General features: G+C 38.6%; 1 protein-coding gene across 2 annotated transcripts in view; it reads right to left on the bottom strand.

The window, feature by feature from the left end:
* Positions 1-22,550, bottom strand: part of SLC38A6 (solute carrier family 38 member 6) — a 38,521-nt gene that overhangs the window by 11,000 nt on the left and 4,971 nt on the right. For both annotated transcript variants that reach the window (XM_063159753.1, XM_063159754.1), the window contains exons 4-8: positions 22,429-22,481; positions 18,993-19,032; positions 9,449-9,527; positions 4,930-5,012; positions 4,401-4,459 (exon numbers count right to left, since the gene is read on the bottom strand). In XM_063159753.1, the coding sequence (XP_063015823.1) occupies positions 4,401-4,459; positions 4,930-5,012; positions 9,449-9,527; positions 18,993-19,032; positions 22,429-22,481 (314 nt within the window). The remainder of the gene's footprint in view (positions 1-4,400; positions 4,460-4,929; positions 5,013-9,448; positions 9,528-18,992; positions 19,033-22,428; positions 22,482-22,550) is intronic.

Genomic DNA, 22,550 nt, shown 5'->3' with positions numbered 1-22,550 from the left:
CTGGCCAGCAAAGCCTGTCAGTGCCATTCCATGCAGCTGCTCACCCTGCACAGCTGGCAGCCTCATGGCCCAGGCTTCTGGAGGTGGGGCACTATTGTAAATCAAAGGGGAGAGAGAATGATGCATTTGACTTTACCATCAGAAGGCTGTATTACACTATACCATGTACATTGCATTTAAACTGAATTTGCTCTGCACTTACTCTTGCTTACAGCTGCTCACACTGCACTCATCTCATTCTCTCTCTGATACACACACACTTCTTGGCTCTGATAGGCCAAGGGAACAAAACATCCTCACTTTGGGTAAACAATCTCTATATTGCATTCTCTATATTACATTCACTTTGGGTAAACAATCTCTATATTACATTCTACTTTAACACAAGCACAGCAAGCAAGATAAGAATTGTGTTTTCCTTCTTCTCTGCTTGTCTCACAGCTTCTCTCTGCTCTAAAAGCATGTGAATACTCCAGGGCACTGCAGTGGGCTCTGCCAGGAGCTGAAATGCAAGCAGACTCCCCTGCCAGGCAGGATTGCTGCTGTGGTAGAGCCCAGCCTGCACCCGCAGCACACGAGCCCTCAACAGAGATAGAGCAGAGCCCAGGGCTAATCTTGAAAGGCAGAAACATATGGTTTGGACTAGAAAGCAAAGGAAAAACAATAAATGCAATTATTGTCCCAGAATGTCATTGGGCCTTCAGCTACACCCTGCTGGTTTAGGGACTGCCAAGCAACAGGGCTGAAAATCAAAGGGAAATTAAAGTAAGCAATGTTACCTCCTCTTTCAGGAGCCCAGTTTAAAATGATAGTTGCATTGCTCTCCTCACCCTAATTAATTTCCTATTGTAGTTGCCTGGCTGCAGAGGTTATAATTCTTTTGAAGCCTAGAGCAAATCATTAAAAACTTAATTAAAGACTCAGATTCATGAGAAGACTAACATGCAAGGGAGCTCTTCTCCTGGCTCAGGGAACTGTGCCCTGCCTGCTGCCAAGTGCTGTTTCCCAGAGGAGTAGATGCTCCCTCTTGTCACCAATGCCAGGAGAGGCAAACAAATATCACCCGTGGCCAAAATGTGGGGAAAGAAAACTGTGGGTACACAAACTGTGGCAGGAACACTTTTTAAACTGCACAGAACAACTCAGCTGAGGTATGGAACTAGGTGGGAGCCTGCTCAACAGCAGCCTGCAAACACCAAACACTAAAGCATAATTTGGGCTGGGTTGTATTTAAAGGCACACAAAGAGGGGAAGGCTCTGCAGGCTCCAAAGTAATCAGCTTTGTAGGAACTCCCCCACTCCAGTCTAAAGCTGGAACAGGCACTGGGAAGGGGCAAGGAGCTGAAGGGCAAGGTTTGGGGAAAGGAAAATCTGCCTGGCAGTGGTGAGGGGAAGACTTCCTGCAAGCTGCAGAGCAAAAATATATATAAACATTGCAGAGGGAGGACCAGACAAGCCAAACCTAAAAGGCTGGAGAGCACTTTGCTAAAATAAATGTAATACAGATTAACAACAGACTGTGGAAATAAAAGAAGACAAAATAAAATGTACTAGGCACATTTAAAAAAATCTCTATTTATTTTTGCCCTCTTGCTTAATTATTTAAATGTATTTAGGTTTCCAATTGGAGTCCAATGAGTTTCCCCAACAGGAAAGGATTTTTAAGCTGGCAGCACAGCCCAGTTAGCTGAGCAGTCATGCAGGCACTACAACCCTCCTCCAGAACTTTAAGCCCATTTCATATAAACATTCTTTTGAGTATAAAAAATGTTTGGTTTTAAGTGAAAAAAACTTCAAAATCAAGAGAGGTTCTAGTGGAAAAAGGGTATTTTAAGCCCACACCAGACACATTGCTAAAGAATAAAGTTAGGGGCTCAAAGTGTTCTAATATCCTCAGTGATTTCTTGTACCCTGCAGAGGGAAAACAGGAATCCCTTTATTCCAGCAGCACTGGCAGCACTGAGCAAAGCTGTCTGTGCATAACATCACTCATTGCATGTGGCAGGTTCCCAATGTGCAACATGCTTTGTGCTGGAACACAAACAAGAGATTCAGACAAACACCATCAGCAATCATTAACACCTTTGCTGAACAAGCTACCAATAATGCTGTCTCCACACACACACAAAAAAATACAAGTGTGTCTTTATGCTTCACCAATATACACAGCAAGAGGAGAAGGAATAACAAAAATTTTAACAATCACATTTTTTTTTCCCTGAGGATTCAAGGCAGGGAGGTATTCAACAACTCAGCAACAGAAGTGTTCAGGACCTCACAGAATCTGGCTTTGAATGAATTGTTACACACATTTGTTTTTCTCCTAGATCAGCTCATCTCAGTATCTGCAATATTTTTGCAAGTAAAGCCTAGAACCAATTTTTTGGCTTTAAAGGAAGAGACTGTGAGGCACAGAGAGGACATTTGAGCCCCAGAACAAAGAAGTCTCAGCCCTTTGCTCAGTGCTCTCCCTGACCAGACTGACCAGGATGTCTCTTTTCTGCAGGCTGCAGTAAAATTGTGCCTTGCTGGCAAAAAGCTGAACAGATGGTGTGCACTTGAAAAGGCACAGAATTACTGTATATGCAAAATATAATTCTATCACTTCCATATGACTAACACAGCTCTCTTCTGGAACAAATTAAAACATATCTGCCACACAGAAATTAACAGTGTGCAAACTAAAACACCATTTCAACAGCACACATCACCCACTTCAAAGCAATTAGATATGAAAACTAAACCACATTTAATGCCTTTGACTTTCAGGGCCTGAGCAAGTCACAGGGAATATTCTGTCAAAAGTATTGGTTTTCTGGAAATATCCATAATGGCTTTAAAAATTTTGACCTCAGCTAGATTTACTGTGGCTGCTGCTTTGCCATTTAACAAGAAAGAATAAGCACACAAACTTGAACATTTCATTAAAAATCCAGCAGTCTGTACTCCTCCCTTAGCACTTTGTACCCACTTTTTTCACAGAGAATCACAAACTAAAATCTAGTTTAACTCATCCCAGCTTGGCATGGCTGCACACAATTCTTGCTTACACATTTGCTTTTTCAGGGACTGAAGTTGTTTTCAAATGCATGCACCCATTACAGCAGCTCTCCTCAGAGATCCATCCACATTCCCTTTGAAATCCAGGAGCTGAACTGGTTTTAAAACCCTTGCAACTTGCTTCAGCCAAAGGCCTGTGTCAGCATTATACTCAGTGCTTTTTCTTACCTTTTTTTTTCTTTTGAAGATAAATTTTAGGAGAGAGGTCAAAAGTTAAGGTAATTTATAAATATTACAAATGAATTTCCATTAACTCTGGAGAGGCTGTGGCTGCTTCTCAATATTCAGCTTAAGAAGAATACTTCCCAAGGTCCTACAAACACTGCAGCTCTCCAGGGATACCCTAGGGAGATGTTTTGACAGCTTTGAAGTTTGGTTTTATCACATGGTTCAGTTCCTAATGGATTGCCTTGGTCTCCTGGATGGCATGTTTGTTCAACTTGCCTTCAACTCTGTTTATCCCTTTGTAAAACAGGTATTAAATGCAAGTCAATGCAAGCCAGAGTGACAGGGCAGAGGGGGAACATTTTTGCCAGGCTCCCAAATAAGACTCAAAAAGATGAAATAGATGACAGAGTGAGAGCTGCTCAGTTGTACCACATATTACACATGTGCATTAACACAATTTTTCCCTTTAAAAAGGAAAAAAAGTGCAATTTAAAGGCACATTTTCTCTCTTAGATCTGCCTAGCAGGTCTCACTTTTGATATTTGGAAACATCTACCTCACAGGGGCCTTGAGAGGGTGAACATCAGGGTCAAAAATCCCCATATGGCTCAGAGAAAAGAACTTTTCCTTTCAGCTGGAGAGGAGAATAAGGTCATTGACGTATTAATGAATCTTGTAAACTGCCTTAATGAAGTTCTAGTTTTCTTTGCCTTTTTCTGAACTCTGTCACTCCATTATACATGTAAATTTAATTTATTTTGGAGTATATTAAATTTTCTGCTGTACTAGTTGCAGTAAGTAATAGTTAGAAGTTAAGAAAACAGAATTCCATTCCTCTGTTAGTAGGGAAACAAAAATGTATGTGCCAGCTCCCTTTGCTGCACCATCAGCAAAAAAAAAAAAAAAAAAAGAATTGTTGTATTTACCAGCCCAAAATATAATTATTTTAACTCTTTTCACATGCTTGGAAGTTCATACACATTTCCCAGCCTCAGCAAAACAAATGCAATCTGTCCAAGCAAGCACATACTGAACTTGAAGAGAATTCTAAATTTCACATAAAAAATTAAGGGGGAGGGGAAGACAATTAATTTCCAAACAGGCTTATGAAAACATTCAAACAATAAGGAAAAAAAAAAAAAAAGAAACTGTGCAGAGACTTTTTAACTTACCACAAGAGTAAAGTACACCGTAAAGAAAAATGATAAACTACTTGTGTAGCCAAGAAAGCCTGTAAAATAACAGTAAAAATAAAAGAGAATTTATAAGGAAAGTGATCCTAATGTACAGCTAAAGCTTTACATTTTAGGCATGTTTTCTATTACAGTGCTTGGTATCTGGGGCTTAGGACTCAGAATAACAACATTCCAAGTGCCTGTCACAGATCATTTATGTAGTTTTGTAGGGCAGAATTAGAACTGGCTTACCACTAATGGCATGCTGTAAGTAAATGCAGCTCTTTAATGTTCTGCTGTAAAGATTTTATTTTAGTATTGCAGACAAAATACTACTGCAACCCAAGTAATAGGTTAACTAGGCAGGGCTGGAAGGCAGAACACACTACAACAACTGAAGTAATCACCACCACCAGCAGCCCCCTGCCAGTTTAAATAAATAAATAAGCCATTAAGGTTTTAAAGTCTTCAACTGTAATTGCTACTAAAGTAGAATAATATTCTCTTCTCTCCTTTAATTACTCACCAATTTTAGGAAGAAGGGCAAGAGGAAAAACAATGCAGACTGAAGTGAGCAGCAGCAGCAGCCTCCCATCGAGGTACCAAGACCTGGTGGAAAATTGATTTAGGTTTGATACAAAGCTCAGGAGTCCTAAAAATATATTAAACTTAGAACTGTGCTCTTGGACAAAGCAACCACTAGGACAAGAAAAAATAATTTCCTGTCTCACATGCTATTTACATGGATTTGTACTCCTAGTTTACTCCTAGTTTCTACACTGATATAAAACAGAGCTCTCAGATAATCTTCGTTCTGCAAGCAATGTTCCACAGGCAAGTGTCTGCATGGATCAGGGCTCTGATGTGTGCCAATTCATAATTCTCATCAGCACAAAATGCAAATCCCTGCCTTGATTCACAGCAATGGTCAGAGGGAAGGACATTTCATACTCTAGAGATTTCCAGCAGAAGTATTTACACAGCACAGTGTGTGTCTAAAACTGGGTTACAATGAGCTGCACATTTACACACCTGAAGAAACAGCAACATCAATTCCCACTCACTGCTGAGCTGCCCTTCCTTGCATACATCCATGAAAAATGTAAAGGACAGAAGGGATAAAAATTATGCTGATGAAATTTGGTAGAATGTTTATACATAAAACCACACATATTAAAAAAGCATTGTAGAGGCACATTAAGTCCTCACACATTTAAAATCTATTTAAAGCACCAAAATCCCATCTCTGAAGTGAGGAAAGCACAGATGGATAAGTTGTTAAGGAACAGAAACATTCTGAGGGTGCCTGCCCTGACTTGGCAATAACCATATCCTGTACTGATAAACATCTTGCACATCAGCCTCCAACTTTACCACCTATAAACACCTTGACTTTTGACCTCCCAGTTTATTTAGTCCAGGATATGGTTAGCACCTAATAAACAGGCAGCACCTCAAATTATCATGAGAGAAATACCATAACACCTGTGTTAAAGAAGAATTATCATACAGGTATTTTAACTACTGCTGTACCTCATGGACAGCCACTTGAGTCACTTGTTTGGAAAGAAGATGTAATGTAAACAGAGAAATTTCAAGTTTGAGGGCATGTTCACTGTACCAAACCCAAAGCAACCATTACCTGACAATGTCTGTATTAAAAATGAGTCAAAACACATAATTCTTCAAAAAGTGTATTATTAGCTCTGTCTGCTACTGCTACAGTGAAGAAACAACTTTGCCAAAATCAGCTTCTGGCTGTAGCATTTATTCTTCATTCTTATTCTTAGTCTTATTCTTATTCTTATTATTTATCATTCATGTATTTGTAAACATTTTCTTTCTTTCTTTCTTTCCAGTCTGGTGATGTTCAGATTAGGAGGAACAGCACCATGGCAGAGAACATAAGGATCATGCACTATGTGGAGATGTGGGACCTCAGTTTAAATCTCCTGATTGCAAACCCACAGCTGCCACTGAGGTTCACAAGCTCAGCAGAACAGACAGAAAATTATTTTGATTACTTTATGGTAAATGAAGAACTATTTGTTTAGGGGGGACAGAGAGGAAAATAGCAGTGAGGAAATGAAGGAGAAAAAGTAATTTTCTATATGGCTTCATTCTGGAATACCAATTTTTATTCTTAAAAAGACATGAAAAAAGTCCATAGTGAGCTGGTTATTGAAAAATGTGTCCATTTTCTCCTCAAAGTACTGATGTAAAAATACTGTTATTTTCCAAAGGCAGAATAAATGTTTTGATAGTGCCTTTAAAATCAATCTAATCTGTAAATTTAATCCTACATGATAAAAGCATTCAAAATATGAAATACAGAATATAAATCCTTGACTGTGCTGAAAAAGCTTTGGCATGCAGATGTTTCTCCTCCCTCCCCCTTATTTTAACTAAAAGCAGACATTTATAAATCGCTTTAATTTCATTCCTGAATTCAACAGAACAAGATATTCATATGTTCTAAATTAGGATCTTACTCTCAGTTCATATCAATTATACAACACACAAGCAAGACAACTTAATTGCATCAATGACATCCTCTGACAGGGTCATTAAATGTTAACAGAGGGCTCACAAATTACAACTTTTTAACACAATCCTCATTTGAAACTATGTTCATGTCATCAAAACTATGTGGAATTCTTGTTATGCAGACAGAAACATCTCCACTCATATTAGTAAGTGCTCATACTGTATGGTTTTGTTTTTTAAAAAGACATGAGGATGTGTTAGACTGGCTCTGAGCCTTTCAAACACATGCACACCTGCTAACCTCTACCTATAAAAATAATTTAATGCACAGACCATTCTGTAAATGGCTTTCCCAAATGCACAGCTCAGGAGGGTTTATGCATATAAAATACTTTCACAGATAGTTTAACTGACATTTCTGATACATCCCAACTCCAGTTGAGATAAATTCTGCACCAAATGAAAGCGTATCAAATGCTATAATGACTTAACAAACACAGAACAGTTGTGCAATCCCATCTGGAAACAAGTGCTCCAGGTAAAAAAGTGAATCAAACTATTCAATATTTATGCCCTTTGAATAAACAAGTTGCTTCTTAGGCTTGGTATTTGATAACCTATTTTTGTTGAACAATTTCCTACCATTTAAAAGGTCAGCTAGTAAAAATGTACACTTAACATCTGCAAAAAAAAATACACAGAAACAAAAGATTATGATCTAGCATGGCCATTTATATGGCAAAAGAAATTAAATATTGATGTGGACACACATATGTGCATGTTCCTGGAATACTGCTTGAGAAATGCACTGAAACAGTTTGCTTGCACAAATACTAGAGAAGGGAAATTGTGTTAAATAAACATTTATTGGTGCAAGAACTCCAATTGACAGAGTCAGAAACTGGATGAGACCAGGCTGCCAATCACCTAAGCATGGAGCTGTGGTTGGGATTCCTATGAACAATTTCAGCTCTTTCAGAGTGCAAAGCTGAGCTTCACTCCCATCTCCAACTGCAGCTTCAGCTAATGAAGAATCAGGGCTGCTGGCAGAGCTGGCAGATCACTGAGGATTAAAACAGGCAATTGTAATATGTAATGAACAGTTCAACACTGTAACCTGGGTGCTCACATCCAGGAGATCTGAGGTAGAACCTGGGAGCACTATCCCACAGGCACCTTAATGAAGTTTTCACAGTGCCTTTTTCAGACACAACAACCCTTGGGGCAGCACAGGGTTGAACCTCCACATTCTACCTACCAGGAGTTTTCTTAAGCTGTTTCAAAATGTAACTTCGCTGGAAGAAAATTCACTTTGCAATAACAGAGCTGACACAAAATTAAAAACAGCAGTAAGAGATGTTAGATCTTAAATTTGGGGTTAGACAGATTGGAATACAGGCAGCAGATCCAGCAGCAGCTCAACACCGCTGTGTATGGAGAGTGAGGTTGAAGTATGAGCTTGAAGGAGGTTACAGCACCCAAATGAAAAGCTGATAACTACCACAGCTGGAAGAGATACATTAGCAGACCAAAAATAACATATATGCAGATATAAAATGTAATATACACATATAAAATGTAATAGTTTAGAGAACTGACAAAAAACTTTACTAAAACTGTGAGGGCCTGGGGGACAGAAAGATAGAAAGCAAGATTACAGCCACAATTAATTTTTCAAACTCATTATAAAATCCAGAAGTTGCAAGTGATAAAATAGAAAATCAACTAAAGTACCTTTTAACAAACTGATTTCCCACTTAAAATTCACCCACAACATTCAGGAATAATACAAGCATTACACAGCCTTGGGACAATTTCAGCACATTTCAATCCAGAGCAAGTTTTGAGCTCAAAACATCTGAAAATAGCAGTTTGGAAAAACAGCTGTAAGGCACTCCAGGATACACTGTAAGGAATGACAGGAGCATGGAACAACTCAAACAAGATATTTGAGTGCTGAAGCTGCAGAGTTTGCCTTCGATTTCTTGTGACAGTTCCAATGGAAATGTGAGGGACACACTCCTTACAAACAGCTTTACAGCTCAACTGCAAAAAATAACTTCTTTACTGGGAGCCAAGTTCAGGAATTATAAACCAAGTCTGGAAACCTGGCATTTTTCCCAAGCCAAGTCCAATTACTAGAGCGAGACAACAAAATATTTCCATGTAAATGCCTGCCATTTTTTGTACTGTGATTTTGAATTATGTGAGGTGATAACATAACAGCATGGAAATGCTGCTTCTCCTCTCCCTCCCAGCACCTTCCTGCTTCTCCTTTTACAATATTACAGGAAGGAGATTCCTGTAGATGGAGTTTTGCCACTGACTTTAAGGTCGTAGGATAGGAAATCACCATGAGGAAAGAATCACGCTCTGTGTGTGTGTGCTGCAAATGACCTGCACTTGCCAAATACATTTCATATTCCAACAACTCATGTAAATGACTATTTAAATTCAAGTGTGAGAGCAGAGAAGTGTCAGCAACCATCACTTTCAGCAGTGCTGGACCCCTTTTTTCTTCAAGACAAACAGAGAATGCACGAAGCATTTTTCCTTACCCGCTCTCGGCTCCGCTCAAAAGCCCAGCAACAGCCCCAGGAAGTTCAGACTTGACAATTAACAGATAAGATGACATGGCTGCAAACAGAAGCAGGACAGATTTAGCAGGGGAACAGCAGCATCTCAGCCAGCAGGGCTGGACCAGCAGGGCTGTGCCTGGAACATCTCAGCTCCGCGTGAGACACCGCGGCACCAGAACCAGAATTTATTTTCTCATATACTTCCTTTAAAAATAGCTGCAAGTACTGCACTGATGTCAGCTAATGCCTCCAAAGAGACTCTTACAGTGTGAGTCTTGAAACAAGGAAAACATAACCTAAAGGACTAAAAGGCAAAATAATGTAATATATAGTCTTGCCTTTCTACCTGGGAATACAGACCTACAGGCTAGAGACAGACTGTAAGGCTGCAGCATCCTCCCTCCTCTTCATGAGACATTATTCATGATGAGAGTAAATAATATTTGTTTCTCTCAATACAACAGAGTTCTTTAAAGACTGAGTTTTTCATAGTTGTTCAACTGCTGTTGTACTAAATAAATACAAGACAGAAATTCAAACACAAGTATAGGACTCAAAAGGGATTTTTTATATACTGCAAGGTTTGGTCCTTAGAGCTAAGAGGATTATCATCAGTGACAGATCCCTGCTTCTCATGACAAATCCATCACCAACAAAATCCCAACAATAATATCAAGTGCAGAACTGTAGAGGAACTGTGAAGCAGAAGAGAAATTATTAGCTACTCTTACAGGATTATTGACTTGAAATTAAGTGTTTCTAATTCTATTCAGCAGAAAGCAATCCAAAAGCTCCTTCACAGTGCCACTTTTCTCCTTCACTAAATACTGTGATCAAAGGAATGAATGAGAGGGTTTTAAATCCCAATTTATACTAGTCTGATTCCTTCACATACTCTTCATGTTGCTCTTTTAGGTAACCAGCAGAGAACTACTCAAAAAATCAAGCTTTACAAACAGCTTCAACAAGTATCAAAGCCTAAGTGAAACTAATTTCCATCCTGCAGCAGCAAGTCATTTTAGTAATAGTAAATAGTAATTTTAGTGTTACATTGAATCCCTGACAAAAACTCATCTGTTGTACTCAATTTTTACTGTTCTGTATTTAGTAACTCTTTAGAATTTTACCAAGGTGTATTTATTCATGCTTTAAAATTAAAACATTACATTTTGAAAAGGCAAACCTTCATAAGCTGATATCTGAATAAGCCTGTGTGGGATTTTTTACTTAAGGAATTTTTTTAATCTTAAAAGAAAAGATGTCAGGACTCAGATACTGCTGTATTACAGCAGTCACTGTTAAATTTTGAAGAAAGGGTAAGGTGGTCCCAATAAAGAAAGAGAATTCTATTAACACAAAGTGACATCTACCTACCACAAGGTTAAATTAAAATCATTTGATAAGTCACTAAATAATAATATTCACTTCTTCATAATTAAAAGCTCTGTTTTTTCCCAATGTTTATGTATATTTAGTGACAGGTAGCTGGTGACTGTGTGTGCTGATGTATTTATCTGCTGTCCTGATTTACTCTCCTACAACAGAGTGTATTTTCAACCAGAGAAAATTACAGCATCCAGATTTCTAATCACTAGAATTTGTAAGTAAATTAACCCAATTTTTCATGCTAAGTTGCAGACAGCTGCATATTTCATTCTAATTTTTGAAAAAAATTAAGTGGGGAAGGAGGGAAAGGAAAATTCCTCTAAATTGCAATTCAACCTTATTTACCCATCAGCCTTCTCTCCTGTATGATACAACAGTTTATACACAAGCAAGTCAGAATTTTCATATATTTATGTCCTTCAGAAAGATTTCAAAACTAGTTCTTTTGCAGTCTCCACTGCAGAAACCTTCAAATTAATTTCCAGATCAGATTTCCTCCAATATGCAATCTGTCACTGTGCCCTTGCATTCCTATTAGCCTCTGGCTAATCACTGGATCACTTATCCTTTGTTGCTCACTCTTTGTTTTTGAGAGGAGTCATATTTCACTGAATTCCACTCCTAAGGAGGGAGCCAGTCCTGCACCAAGAAAATTGTGCAGGCTGAACGTTTGTGTGCATCTTTCTTCCTTTCTCTGGGCATATGGGAAACAATCTCACATAGTAGGATTTTTTATATTCTCTTGTTTGTACTAATTGAATATTAAAAATTATATTAAATATCTATTGGATATTAAAATATATATTAAATAATTATATTTATATCCTGATGTTGGAACCCTAGGTAAAAAATTCTTTAATTTAAGCATCAGGCTGTTGGTTTTTGTTTAAACATCTTGTGCATGAATCTGAGCAGGATGCCCACACTTAATACAGTTTTAAAAAGTCAAATTCTGCTTTTAGTTCATTTGCAAACACAGTGTTAATTCTCCTCAGAAGAAAAAACTCTTTATAGCTTTCCCTGGCATGAAGACACAAACCACTGTGTAACTCTGCAACACACTACAGAGTGAGCAAAGAGCGTGGTTGGTTTGTTTGTTTTTTTAAAGATGAAACTAAAACAAGGAAAGCTAAAACAATGTGACAGTCTTTTTCTACTTGAGGAACTGAGAGCATAGAATGAGACAGACAAAAAGTCAGGTATCCTTTGCCCCAAATAACAATCTGAACCTCACTTCCCTGACTCAGGTTGTGTTGTACAAATGAAACCTCAGCTCCCCTTGGCAGCCTTGATGTGCCAGGGAAGGAAGAGATCACACAGCCACAGGCTGAGCTGTGACACAAGAGAACACAACGAGAAGCACAAGATCCTTGTGCTCTGATTTACCCTGAAATGCTGCCATGAGACACCCATCCAGCACTGAGGGACACAGCTTTCCTGCAGAACAAACCCTCTGCAATGGCCTGGTCTGAGGCTGCAGCAAGAGGGGGATGCCACAAGGGCTGAACCAGAACTAAGTGAGCAACCTTCACATGGTCACTCCCTAATTTTCAGGCTCTGAATTTGCATGTATTATGTTAATTTGAGGTAATTTTCAGTATGCACCTAGAGATACTTAATGGAGAACAGTTCTGAACTCCCCAACAGGCCTTGACACACCAGAACTCAGCAGAAATCATAATTATTAGTTTATTATTCTGTACACTTACACTGTGTTGAAAGCAGTAAGAAATATTACTCTTAAAATACCTATCACTCTGCCATGACCTCAAAACTTGCTATTAGCTGACAGAAAAACAAAAAGTTTATTAAAATATAAAACAGAGTAATTGCTTTACACTTGCATTACTGCAGCCTGCAGTGCCAGCATGAGCTGTGACTCTATAAATACACACAGCATGCACACATTATTCAGAATGTCTGTGCTGTGCTACCAATATTGCTTAACACTGACCATATGAACCCCTATCTGAAAAAATAGTTGCTGGAGAAAAGGTTGTTTTTTAAATAGTCCTCAAAATACCTCTTCTGAGGTAGCCCAAAGTTAAAATATGTGGGTGGTTGTTTGGTTAAAAGAAAAAAGTGTAACTTTTGCTGATTATCCTACCCAAAAAGAGACCAAGTGCCAAAGTCCATAGCAAGGATGTCACAGAATGTACAATAAACTTATAGGTAAACATAGAATTTATGGTGATAAATCCCTTTAAATAATTTCATTGAAGGGAGTGACTCTTGTGGTCAGCTTCTCCTCATCTGCCACTGTAGGTGATGGTATCAGAGCCCTGTAAATGGTTTGCATTTTTAAGCACTGTGCAAAGATGGAAACAAGCTCCCCTCCAAACCTCCCCCAGGAGAAGAGAGGGAGTTACTGGTTTTAATATGTCCTCTTAGTGGAAGCTTTAAAAAACAATGTCAGGATAATTTCTTTGGTTTTAAATACAGATGTAGAATGGAGTGTGTGACAGAAGATGTAATCCTTGTTCATATAGAGAAATTCCAAAAACTCAAACAAGTTGTCCATTTCTTTGCTTGTCCTTCTATTATGGAGACTCATCCTGATGAATTTCTGTTCCCCTGCTTCCTTTTCCTTCTATCTTTAGCTTTTACCTGAATTAGTATGGAACTTATCTGTGGCAAGCTTAAAAAACAAACAAAAATCCTTTTTATTGTACATGGAACACACAGGCAGCAGATTTATTTTGGTAAAACTTCCTTAGTTATAAGTGTACATTTAGGCTAAAAGAACAGAAAAGTTTCCTACATAGCTCATCACATATTCCATTCCATTCAGCTGCAGGCTGATATTTCTGTAATTTTTTTTCTATTATTTAAAGCAAGCTTAGAATTTTTCACAATATCAAACCTTCCATTCACTGCAATAGGAAAACACAGGAGCATGGGTCATCAATTGTTAAATTAGTACAGGAGCTGACAAACCTGCCCTTAATTAAGGCAGCTCTGCACTGGAAATCCTCACTTTGAATCAGTCAGGATAATTAGGCTTTCAGGTCAAAAGTAAAGCGTGCTGTGAAAACAAACATTGGAGTTTGTTTGAAAACAGAATTAGATTTCCCATACTTAAAGAAAACTCAGTAATTTCTTAAGGTATTAAGGATGCAGGTCTCAGGATGAAAAAAAGCTGTATTTTATTTTATTTTATTTTATTCCTCCATGATTTGCACCGTTCATTCATTTTCAAAATTTCTGGAGTATTGTTCTCACTGATTACACAAACGTTGTTCCCATCTGCCCCCTCAGTCTGAAAAAATATTTGCTTTATTTAAGTTGGAAAAAAATTTTGCAAACACGTTTAGAAGTAAACGGCAGAATGGATCAACTGGGGGGAGAGAAAAAAAGAAAATTATTTGCAATTAAAAAATGTCCACTTAGCTTGATAAAGAGAAGGGTTTTTTAGTCTCTGCACAGCACCTCTAAGCAGGCACTCACAGAAAGCATATATATATATATATGTATATATATATGGAGGGGGTGCTAAATGAAATATTTCACTGTTTACCTCCGGAAAACCAAGGGGAGGGGATGTGGAAGGCGGCAGGAGAAGCTGGAGGCTCCCGAGGCGCCGGGCTGCCGGCAGCTCTCCCGGGAAGGCAGCCCAGGCCAGCAGAGGGTGGTGCTGCCTCTGAAATTTCTGCTTTGCACAGCGGCTGCGCCTCTCCACTGATTCCGGGAAGCTTGAAAAATACCAAGCACGCGATTGTAGATATTTATTTAAGGTGTCTTACACCCACAGCAGGGTCTCTGTGTGCTGTCTGTCACCTTGGCTGTATGAACAGGCCATAAAATCTACAGAGCAGGGGAACAGAAATTCATCAGGGTGAGTCTCCATAATAGAAGGACAAGCAAAGAAATTGACAACTTGTTTGAGTTTTTGGAATTTCTCTATATGAACAAGGATTACATCTTCTGTCACACACTCCATTCTACATCTGTATTTAAAACCAAAGAAATTATCCTGACATTGTTTTCTAAAGCTTCCACTAAGAGGACATATTAAAACCAGTAACTCCCTCTCTTCTCCTGGGGGAAGTTTGGAGGGGAGCTTGTTTCCATCTTTGCACAGTGCTTAAAAATGCAAGACATTTACAGGGCTCTGATACCATCACCTAGAGTGGCAGATGAGGAGAAGCTGACCACAAGAGTCACTCCCTTCAATGAAATTATTTAAAGGGATTTATCACCATAAATTCTGTGTTTACCTATAAGTTTATTGTACATTCTGTGACATCCTTGCTATGGACTTTGGCACTTGGTCTCTTTTTGGGTAGGATAATCAGCTCTGTAGATTTTATGGCCTGTTCATACAGAGCAGCAACACCCATTGGAACGAATCTTGTGACTCCCAGCAGCATTCAGGCAGTGCTGGGGATAAAAATCCCTCCAGGGACACAGAATTTGAGTTTTTTTCCTCATCACTGATTCTCACAAAGAAGATAAGTGTGTACCTTCGAGGACACGTGGAAACAAAAAATCCAAAAGCACCAGTTATAGAAATTACATTGACTTAAACTGTGTTTATGTAAGAAAACAATTCTTTGTAAAAGTAACAGAGCTGTCTGGGAAGTTTAGTTCCAAAGAATGACTGCAATGGCACAAGCCAAGGCAGGTTATCTGAATAAATTTAATAAAATACATATTGCAAAAATCCTCATAGAGACCACCTAAGCTACATGGTGGTACTGCAGGTTGTACTGCAGCACTTCATCTCACTGTTAATAAATCTGAAATTATTAAACTCCCATTCTCAGCAGTCTGGAGTGATGTCTGTGTGATCACAGCCACCAGCCATATCGCAGCAGCAGTGACCTTCAGCTGATGGCAGCCCCAGCCTGGGAAGCACGCTGCAAAACTCCACATGCTTCCTGCTAAGCTCAGAGCTGGCATTTGTTAGTGCTGGCAATGGGCTGAGAGCTGCTCTTGTGCAATACTTTATTGTGTTTGTCTCCATTTTTCCACCAGCCTTGCTAAAATCAGCCCTTCTCTAACTTTATTTCACATGCTTTAGGAGGTCTAAAGATTTTCTCTTGGGTACACGGCTGTGGACTGTCCTCCTTTTCAGCCCCATCCACAGAAAGGACAATTCTAGAAGGAGAAATTGTTGTTCTCCTTCCTCCCCTGCACCTGGGAACCTCCCAGACTTCCTTGGTGGGGAGAGGGAGGGGCTGTGTGATTGCCAGCCACAGCCCTGGCCCACTGTGCCTCATCCATCACTTCCTAGAAGCACAACCCCACTGAACAATAGCAGGGAATGCATCCAGCTCCAGCTGCTCCTGGAGCAGCAGAGCCATGGAACTCAGCATTTCCAGCAGCCTCCCTCTTCCCTGGGTGCCTGCAATGCCTCAAGGGCTCTGTCCCTTCTCTGAGGGCACCTGACACCATCTGGGAGCCTTCAAGATCCTCCTCAGAGCAGGTGAGGAATGGCCACAGGCAGATCACTGCAGAGGAGATGTGTGTGACAGGAAAGGGTTGGGAGGAGTGGATGAACAAACCTGAGCAGCCTGGGAAGTGCAGTTTGACATTTCCCTTTTCCATGTGCTCTCTGCACCCCACACCAAGCAGCCCTGTCAGGAACAAGGCAGTTCATGGGATTGATTACATTAAAGGATCATCTCTCAAAAAACTGAGAAATGGAATGTAAAAATCAGTAGCACTGGCCATCCCATTCAACCTTTTGTTTTCCCTCATTAACAAATTCCTATTTACAAGAACATACTCATTTTAAGGAAAGCAAGGCAAATGTTCTCCAGGTTTAGTCACTCTAAGCTCATATTTTATACTCTTTTGAGTTAGGGTATTAAAATTATTCTAATTTACATTTGGATATTGAACAGTCAACTCAGTATCCTGGTGCATCCTTAGTTAATCTTGGTACTTTCATAGATTTGATTTGTGTTACATGGATTCATTAAATGCCTTCCAAGGGACAATTAAAAATCTGCAGGAAAAGTTGCATGTTAGAGATGCATGTTAAAATTCCAAACAAAAAAATGTACTTGAAAATCTGAACCTTAATTTGACCAATCATGCTTTCCTGCAGCTGTACAAAAATGTTTTTTTTTTCCCTTGGGTATCCTGGTAATAGAAAAAAATCAATTCCCCTATCTACACAACTCCCTGAGTGTATGCAATTAGAATGTCAAATTCAAATTTGCACATTAAGCTTTCTTTTAAAAACACACAAAGATGATAAATTGGAAAGCATAACTGTAAAAATTATTACTAAAGTGCTTTCTCCACCACAAATTAAATCACTTCTGCACTCAGGCTAATTTTAGAAGGGATCAGAGCAAACTTTAAAAAAAGCCCAGACAAGATGCAGATAGTGACAATAACCCTGGTGTTGTTGTTTAATCACAAGCCATCTTTCATTATCTCATGCTCTCTAATCACTTCTGAAATGAGATACCGTGTGATGCAATGCACCCAGGGCTGATGGTGGCAGAGGTAACACAAAACAATTTTATTTTTAGCCTTCCTCTGAAATCAAAGATGTTGACAGAGTCTGGATGTCTGCCCAACAGGGCTCCTGGTTCCTTCAGCCAGACAGACAAACAGAAAGAGGGGAGCACAGCAAACCAGCAGGACAGGCAGAGCCCAGGTTTGACATTTAATGCCAGCATGGATCCCAGTCAGGACAAACTACACTCCACAGTTCTGCCCTGTAAAATCTGCAGAAGGACCAGAAAGATAACAAAAATGGTTTTCTTTCCATGCAGTTCTTTAGGAGTCAAAGCTGTGTGAGAAGTGAACTGTTCATATGTGATTTTTTTAGCAGCCTGTCAGCCTGCAGCACAGTCACCTTCATGGGGGACTGGGACTGCAGCACCCAGCATGCACTGGTTTGGGGCTCCAGAGTCACTGAGCTGAATTTTATTAAAATAGCACAGAGGAAGTTATGTAGTGATCAGGAAGAAATGAGAGTTGTATTTCCTTTGACAACAGTCTTGTTCATGATGCCACAATCTCCAGGACCTGCTCTGTGTATCCCTCCTTCTCTTGTACTGTTTATTCAGAGGTGCCCTCAAACAGGAAAGGAAATGAAAAGATTTGTTCATTGCTACAGAACATCCTCTAAAAGCTGTATGAACAAATAGTCCTTAATTGTCTTGGAATTGCTATGGTCACTCCTGCCTAAAATTCATGCTTGGAGTTTTATAGCCATTTCATTATACTGGAACTTTTAGTATAAGAAAATATTCCAAGTTTATAATGAAAACACAGTTACCTTCTCTAGTTCTAGGTGCTTATACAGTGACAAAAACCAGCAATCACTGAATTATCTGGACTTGACAGTAATCTTAAAGGAAAGAAGAGCACTGGAATGCTCTTTCCTTCTGTTGATGTATGTGAACATGGGTATGCCATGGTGGTAGGGAACAGAGGAGGGAGCTTTCAGATAATTCCCTCATTTAAAAGAAAGCATCCAAAACATTTACAACAAAAGAAAAAATAAAACTGTTCTATTAGACTTCAAACTGTTCTACTTTCAGAGAAATAATTTCTAAATATTTAGTGACTGTCAAGTATATGAGCATACCTGAGGAAGAGTCCAAGCACAAAACCAGTGAGTGTTTGTTTTACTATGCCATGTACCAAGAAAGACAAAATAACCAACAGGGGGACAGCCCACATGAGTTAGGAAGATAAACTCCCCAAAAACACAAGTTATTGAGCTAAAAAAAGAAAGCTGCCATTAATGCAAAACATATGAAACATCATAGCTAAGCAAACATTCACTTGCTGCACAAATCACTGAAATGCACAAGCAGGTTCCAACAGCAAAACCCAAACCACGTGATCTGACAAAATGCAGCTCCAGATCCAAATGTACAGAGGGGCAGGGAGGAGATGCTGCTGCCTGAGCTCCTCTCAAGGAGCAGTGCAGCTCTAAGGGATGTGCTCCACACCCTGGGGTGCAGCAACAGCAGAGAATCCAAACCCCAAAATTCCCTATCTATCCCACAACTACAGCCCTTCTCAGCACCATCACAAAAGCCTTTCCCTTAATTTTCTGTCCTTTTAATCAGTTTCTTAAAAACACTTTTAATTATTGCCTTTGGTGCTGGTGGAGCTTTGAAGCCTGTCACAGATTTAATACTGAGCATATGAAGTCTCTTACCTCCAATATTCTGGATAATTATTGTAGTTGCAACAAGGACCTATAAAAAAATTGATTTCTTTAGAGAGGGTAAGAAGGATAACTGAAATCATATGTCTAGAGCAGGCATAAACCACATGTGCTTTATCTTAAACACACCAGATGTAGCAGTGATAACAAGTCCTGAAAGGAAGGGAATCTTCTCCTTCGTGAGGAGTTTAACACATGGAAACCAGCACAAACCAAAATGAACATGGGAACAAAAATCCTTCCTGAAAATATCACATTTTTATTGTGAGACAAAGCTAGAGTAATTACACAGTGAAGCCTGTTGTGCACAAGAGAGGGTTTTTAAATCAATGAAAACATAAATGCATTCTAACTGATATCAGGTGAATACAAATGAAAATTATCATTTATCTCTGACAAGACAGACAGCAGAGATTTGTACAGTACTTCCTTATTCCTGAATATTTCTGACTGTCAGGAATGTCATTGTTTTTTAAACTTGTAAAACAGATACTCTTTTCCTTAGCACTTGTGGTTATTCATACTGGACTGATATGGAAGCAAAAATGATCACAGGCTATTAATAAACTTCTCTGAATAAAAAAGAAATAATTTCCATCTGAGAAAAAAAACCCCTCAAAGTGGCTATAAAGTTTTTCTATTGTTTTCTTTTGAGTTTAGCTGCAAAATACCAGGATCATGAGCTTGAGTTTTCTTTCTGCCCACTGCTCTTCTTGATATAGGACATTTCCTAAATAAGCACTGCCATGAAGTCAGCTTGGAAAAAAAATTAAGCTACAGTAATGAGAAGAAATACAAATTTGGCTTTTTGAAAAAAAAATCATTTCAGATTTTAAATTAATTCAAAGGCAGTTCAAAACTCACCAAGGAAAGGAAGAAAAAAAATAATGATATCTTGGAATTTGTCATAGATGGAAACAAATAGTTCACACCTTTGGAAAGGGAGAATCAGCAATCTTCCAACAGCAGAATATTTCCATTCTTACAAATCTCAGGAAAATACATTTGAAAGGAAATCCCCAGGTTGAGTAACTGCTCTAGTTCAAGAGTAGTTAACCAGTAGTTTACTCAAACCAAGCTGCCAATTAAAGCAAGGTTCTGCACTGGCCTGGCAGTACCACCCCCTGTGTGTGAGGGAGAACTCAGAACTGCTGCAGAGAAAAACAAACAAAACAAAAAAGTCATCTGTGCCTGACTGAAGTGAGAACTATTCAGGATGGTGATGAGAATTCAGAATGGTGGTGGTGAAGTAGAAAAGCCCAAAAATCAACAAGATCAGTTAAAAGCAAGGCATTCAGGAAGCAGATCTCAAATACAGGACTTAAGAGCTACTGGATTGCAAAGAGAAAACAGTCTGAGATAACACACTCAGAAGCAGCAAAGCAGGCAAGTTTTAACAAAAGTGTATAAATATCAAAGATGTTTCACAACTGTTCCAGAAAACATCAGTTCACCAGGAAAGCTTGGTGAATTTTGATTATTTTATCAAAAGAACAGCTGCCCAACACAGAAATATTCCACTGCTCTCCATGCACACTGAAAATAAAAGGCCAGGTAATTTTCAGCATGGATTACTTAAACTGGAAATAATGAAACAGTGTATTAAGAAGAATTTAAAAAAAATACACACATTGAGTATGATGTGAAGCTGTGAAATCTCCTTCACTTCAGCTTTTAAATAACAGATTAGACAAGCATCTGCCAAGAATGGTTTATGTGTGTTCAGAGCAAAGGCAAAGTCACATTTTAGTTTCTTCTTAAACTCTACATTTCTATGACTTTTTCAAGTAATGGCTCATGGGTACTGTGTACAGAACAGCTCCTGTAAAAAATAACTGTCTTATTCCTTGCTATTATCAAGGTTTATTATCTCTGGAGGTTGATCACTTGTTAATTTGGTCAATAAATATTGATCCTCAGGCTACACTCATCTGCTTATTAATGCTAATGGAAGCCTTACAAACACCTGATAGCTCAGGCTTAATCCTCACTGACATTTGGATAAAAGAAAGCAGTCTCTAGCCTGTTAAGGCAAACTAATTTTAAAAAGTTTGCATTGTTTCAGAAAAACAGTAAAATCACACTCATGTGGGGTAAAAAAATCTGTTTTCAGTAAGGTATAAGTGGAACACAGAGCACAGAATTCACAAATTAACAAATTCATATTAAATGTGCTGTACTCACAGGCAGTAACATCATTACTGGGAAAGAGAGATTCAGAACACACTACTAAAAATAATAGTTAATGTTTAAAAGAATTAGTTAAAATAATAGCTAACATTTTGATTAATCTTGTATCAGAAATGGTTATGTTTGATGGTGGTTTTGTTTGGTTGCTTTGGTTTCTTGGGGGTTTTGTTGGTTTTTATAATTATGAGATAAAACAAGAAACATTCATGTGAAGAGCTTCTTAAACAAAAGGAAACAAGGATCATGCATCCTGTGTGCTCTGAGCTGTTCCTATAGTGGGAATGCCATGGAAAGCCATCTCTTATCTCAGATCCCTGTGAAAGGCTGAAACACCAACAGCAAATCCATCCCTTCCCTGTCTCTGAACACTTTACAGCAGAGGCAGGACTGGAGATTGAGAACACACTACTAAAAATAATAGTTAATGTTTAAAAGAATTAGTTAAAATAATAGTTAACATTTGATTAATCTATCAGAAATGGTTATGCTTGATGGTGGTTTTGTTTGGTTGCTTTGGTTTTTTGGGGGTTTTGTTGGTTTTTAGAATTATGAGATAAAACAAGAAAGAAACATTGATGTGAAGAGCTTATTAAACAAAAGGAAACAAGGATCATGCATCCTGTGTGCTCTGAGCTGTTCCTATAGTGGGAATGCCATGGAAAGCCATCCCTTATCTCAGATCCCTGTGAAAGGCTGAAACACCAACAGCAAATCCATCCCTTCCCTGTCTCTGAACACTTTACAGCAGAGGCAGGACTGGAGATTGAGAACACACTACTAAAAATAATAGTTAATGTTTAAAAGAATTAGTTAAAATAATAGTTAACATTTGATTAATCTATCAGAAATGGTTCTGTTTGATGGTGGTTTTGTTTGGTTGCTTTGGTTTTTTGGGGGTTTTTGTTGGTTTTTATAATTATGAGATAAAACAAGAGAGAAACATTCATGTGAAGAGCTTCTTAAACAAAAGGAAACAAGTATCATGCATCCTGTGTACTCTGAGCTGTTCCTAGAGTGGGAATGACAGGAGTGTAAATTTAACTCAAGTTTGGCTTCCACATAGCAGACACACAAAATGAAACCAAATTAAAAGCTTCAGGCTGTCATGGATTTTTCAGCATACTATGGTGTTAGTAATATACTGTTCATTTTATTTATATTTCTTTATTATGCAAAGAATATTTGCATATCAGAAGCATGAGACCAAGAAGAAAAACAGGTAAAAATGAATACTCACCCTTCCAGTTGATCCAAATGCAAAAAGGCCAAGGTCTTCATAAGAAGTGACAGCTGTTGGTAAGGGAAAAAAAGAAAAGAGCTAAAATTTCTCTAACTTGAAAGGATTGAAAGCTCTATTTT

This window comes from Melospiza melodia, chromosome 6 (genome assembly GCF_035770615.1).
Source record: "Melospiza melodia melodia isolate bMelMel2 chromosome 6, bMelMel2.pri, whole genome shotgun sequence".
In the NCBI taxonomy this organism is placed as follows: domain Eukaryota; kingdom Metazoa; phylum Chordata; class Aves; order Passeriformes; family Passerellidae; genus Melospiza; species Melospiza melodia.
This window is presented reverse-complemented; position numbering and strand designations above follow the sequence as displayed.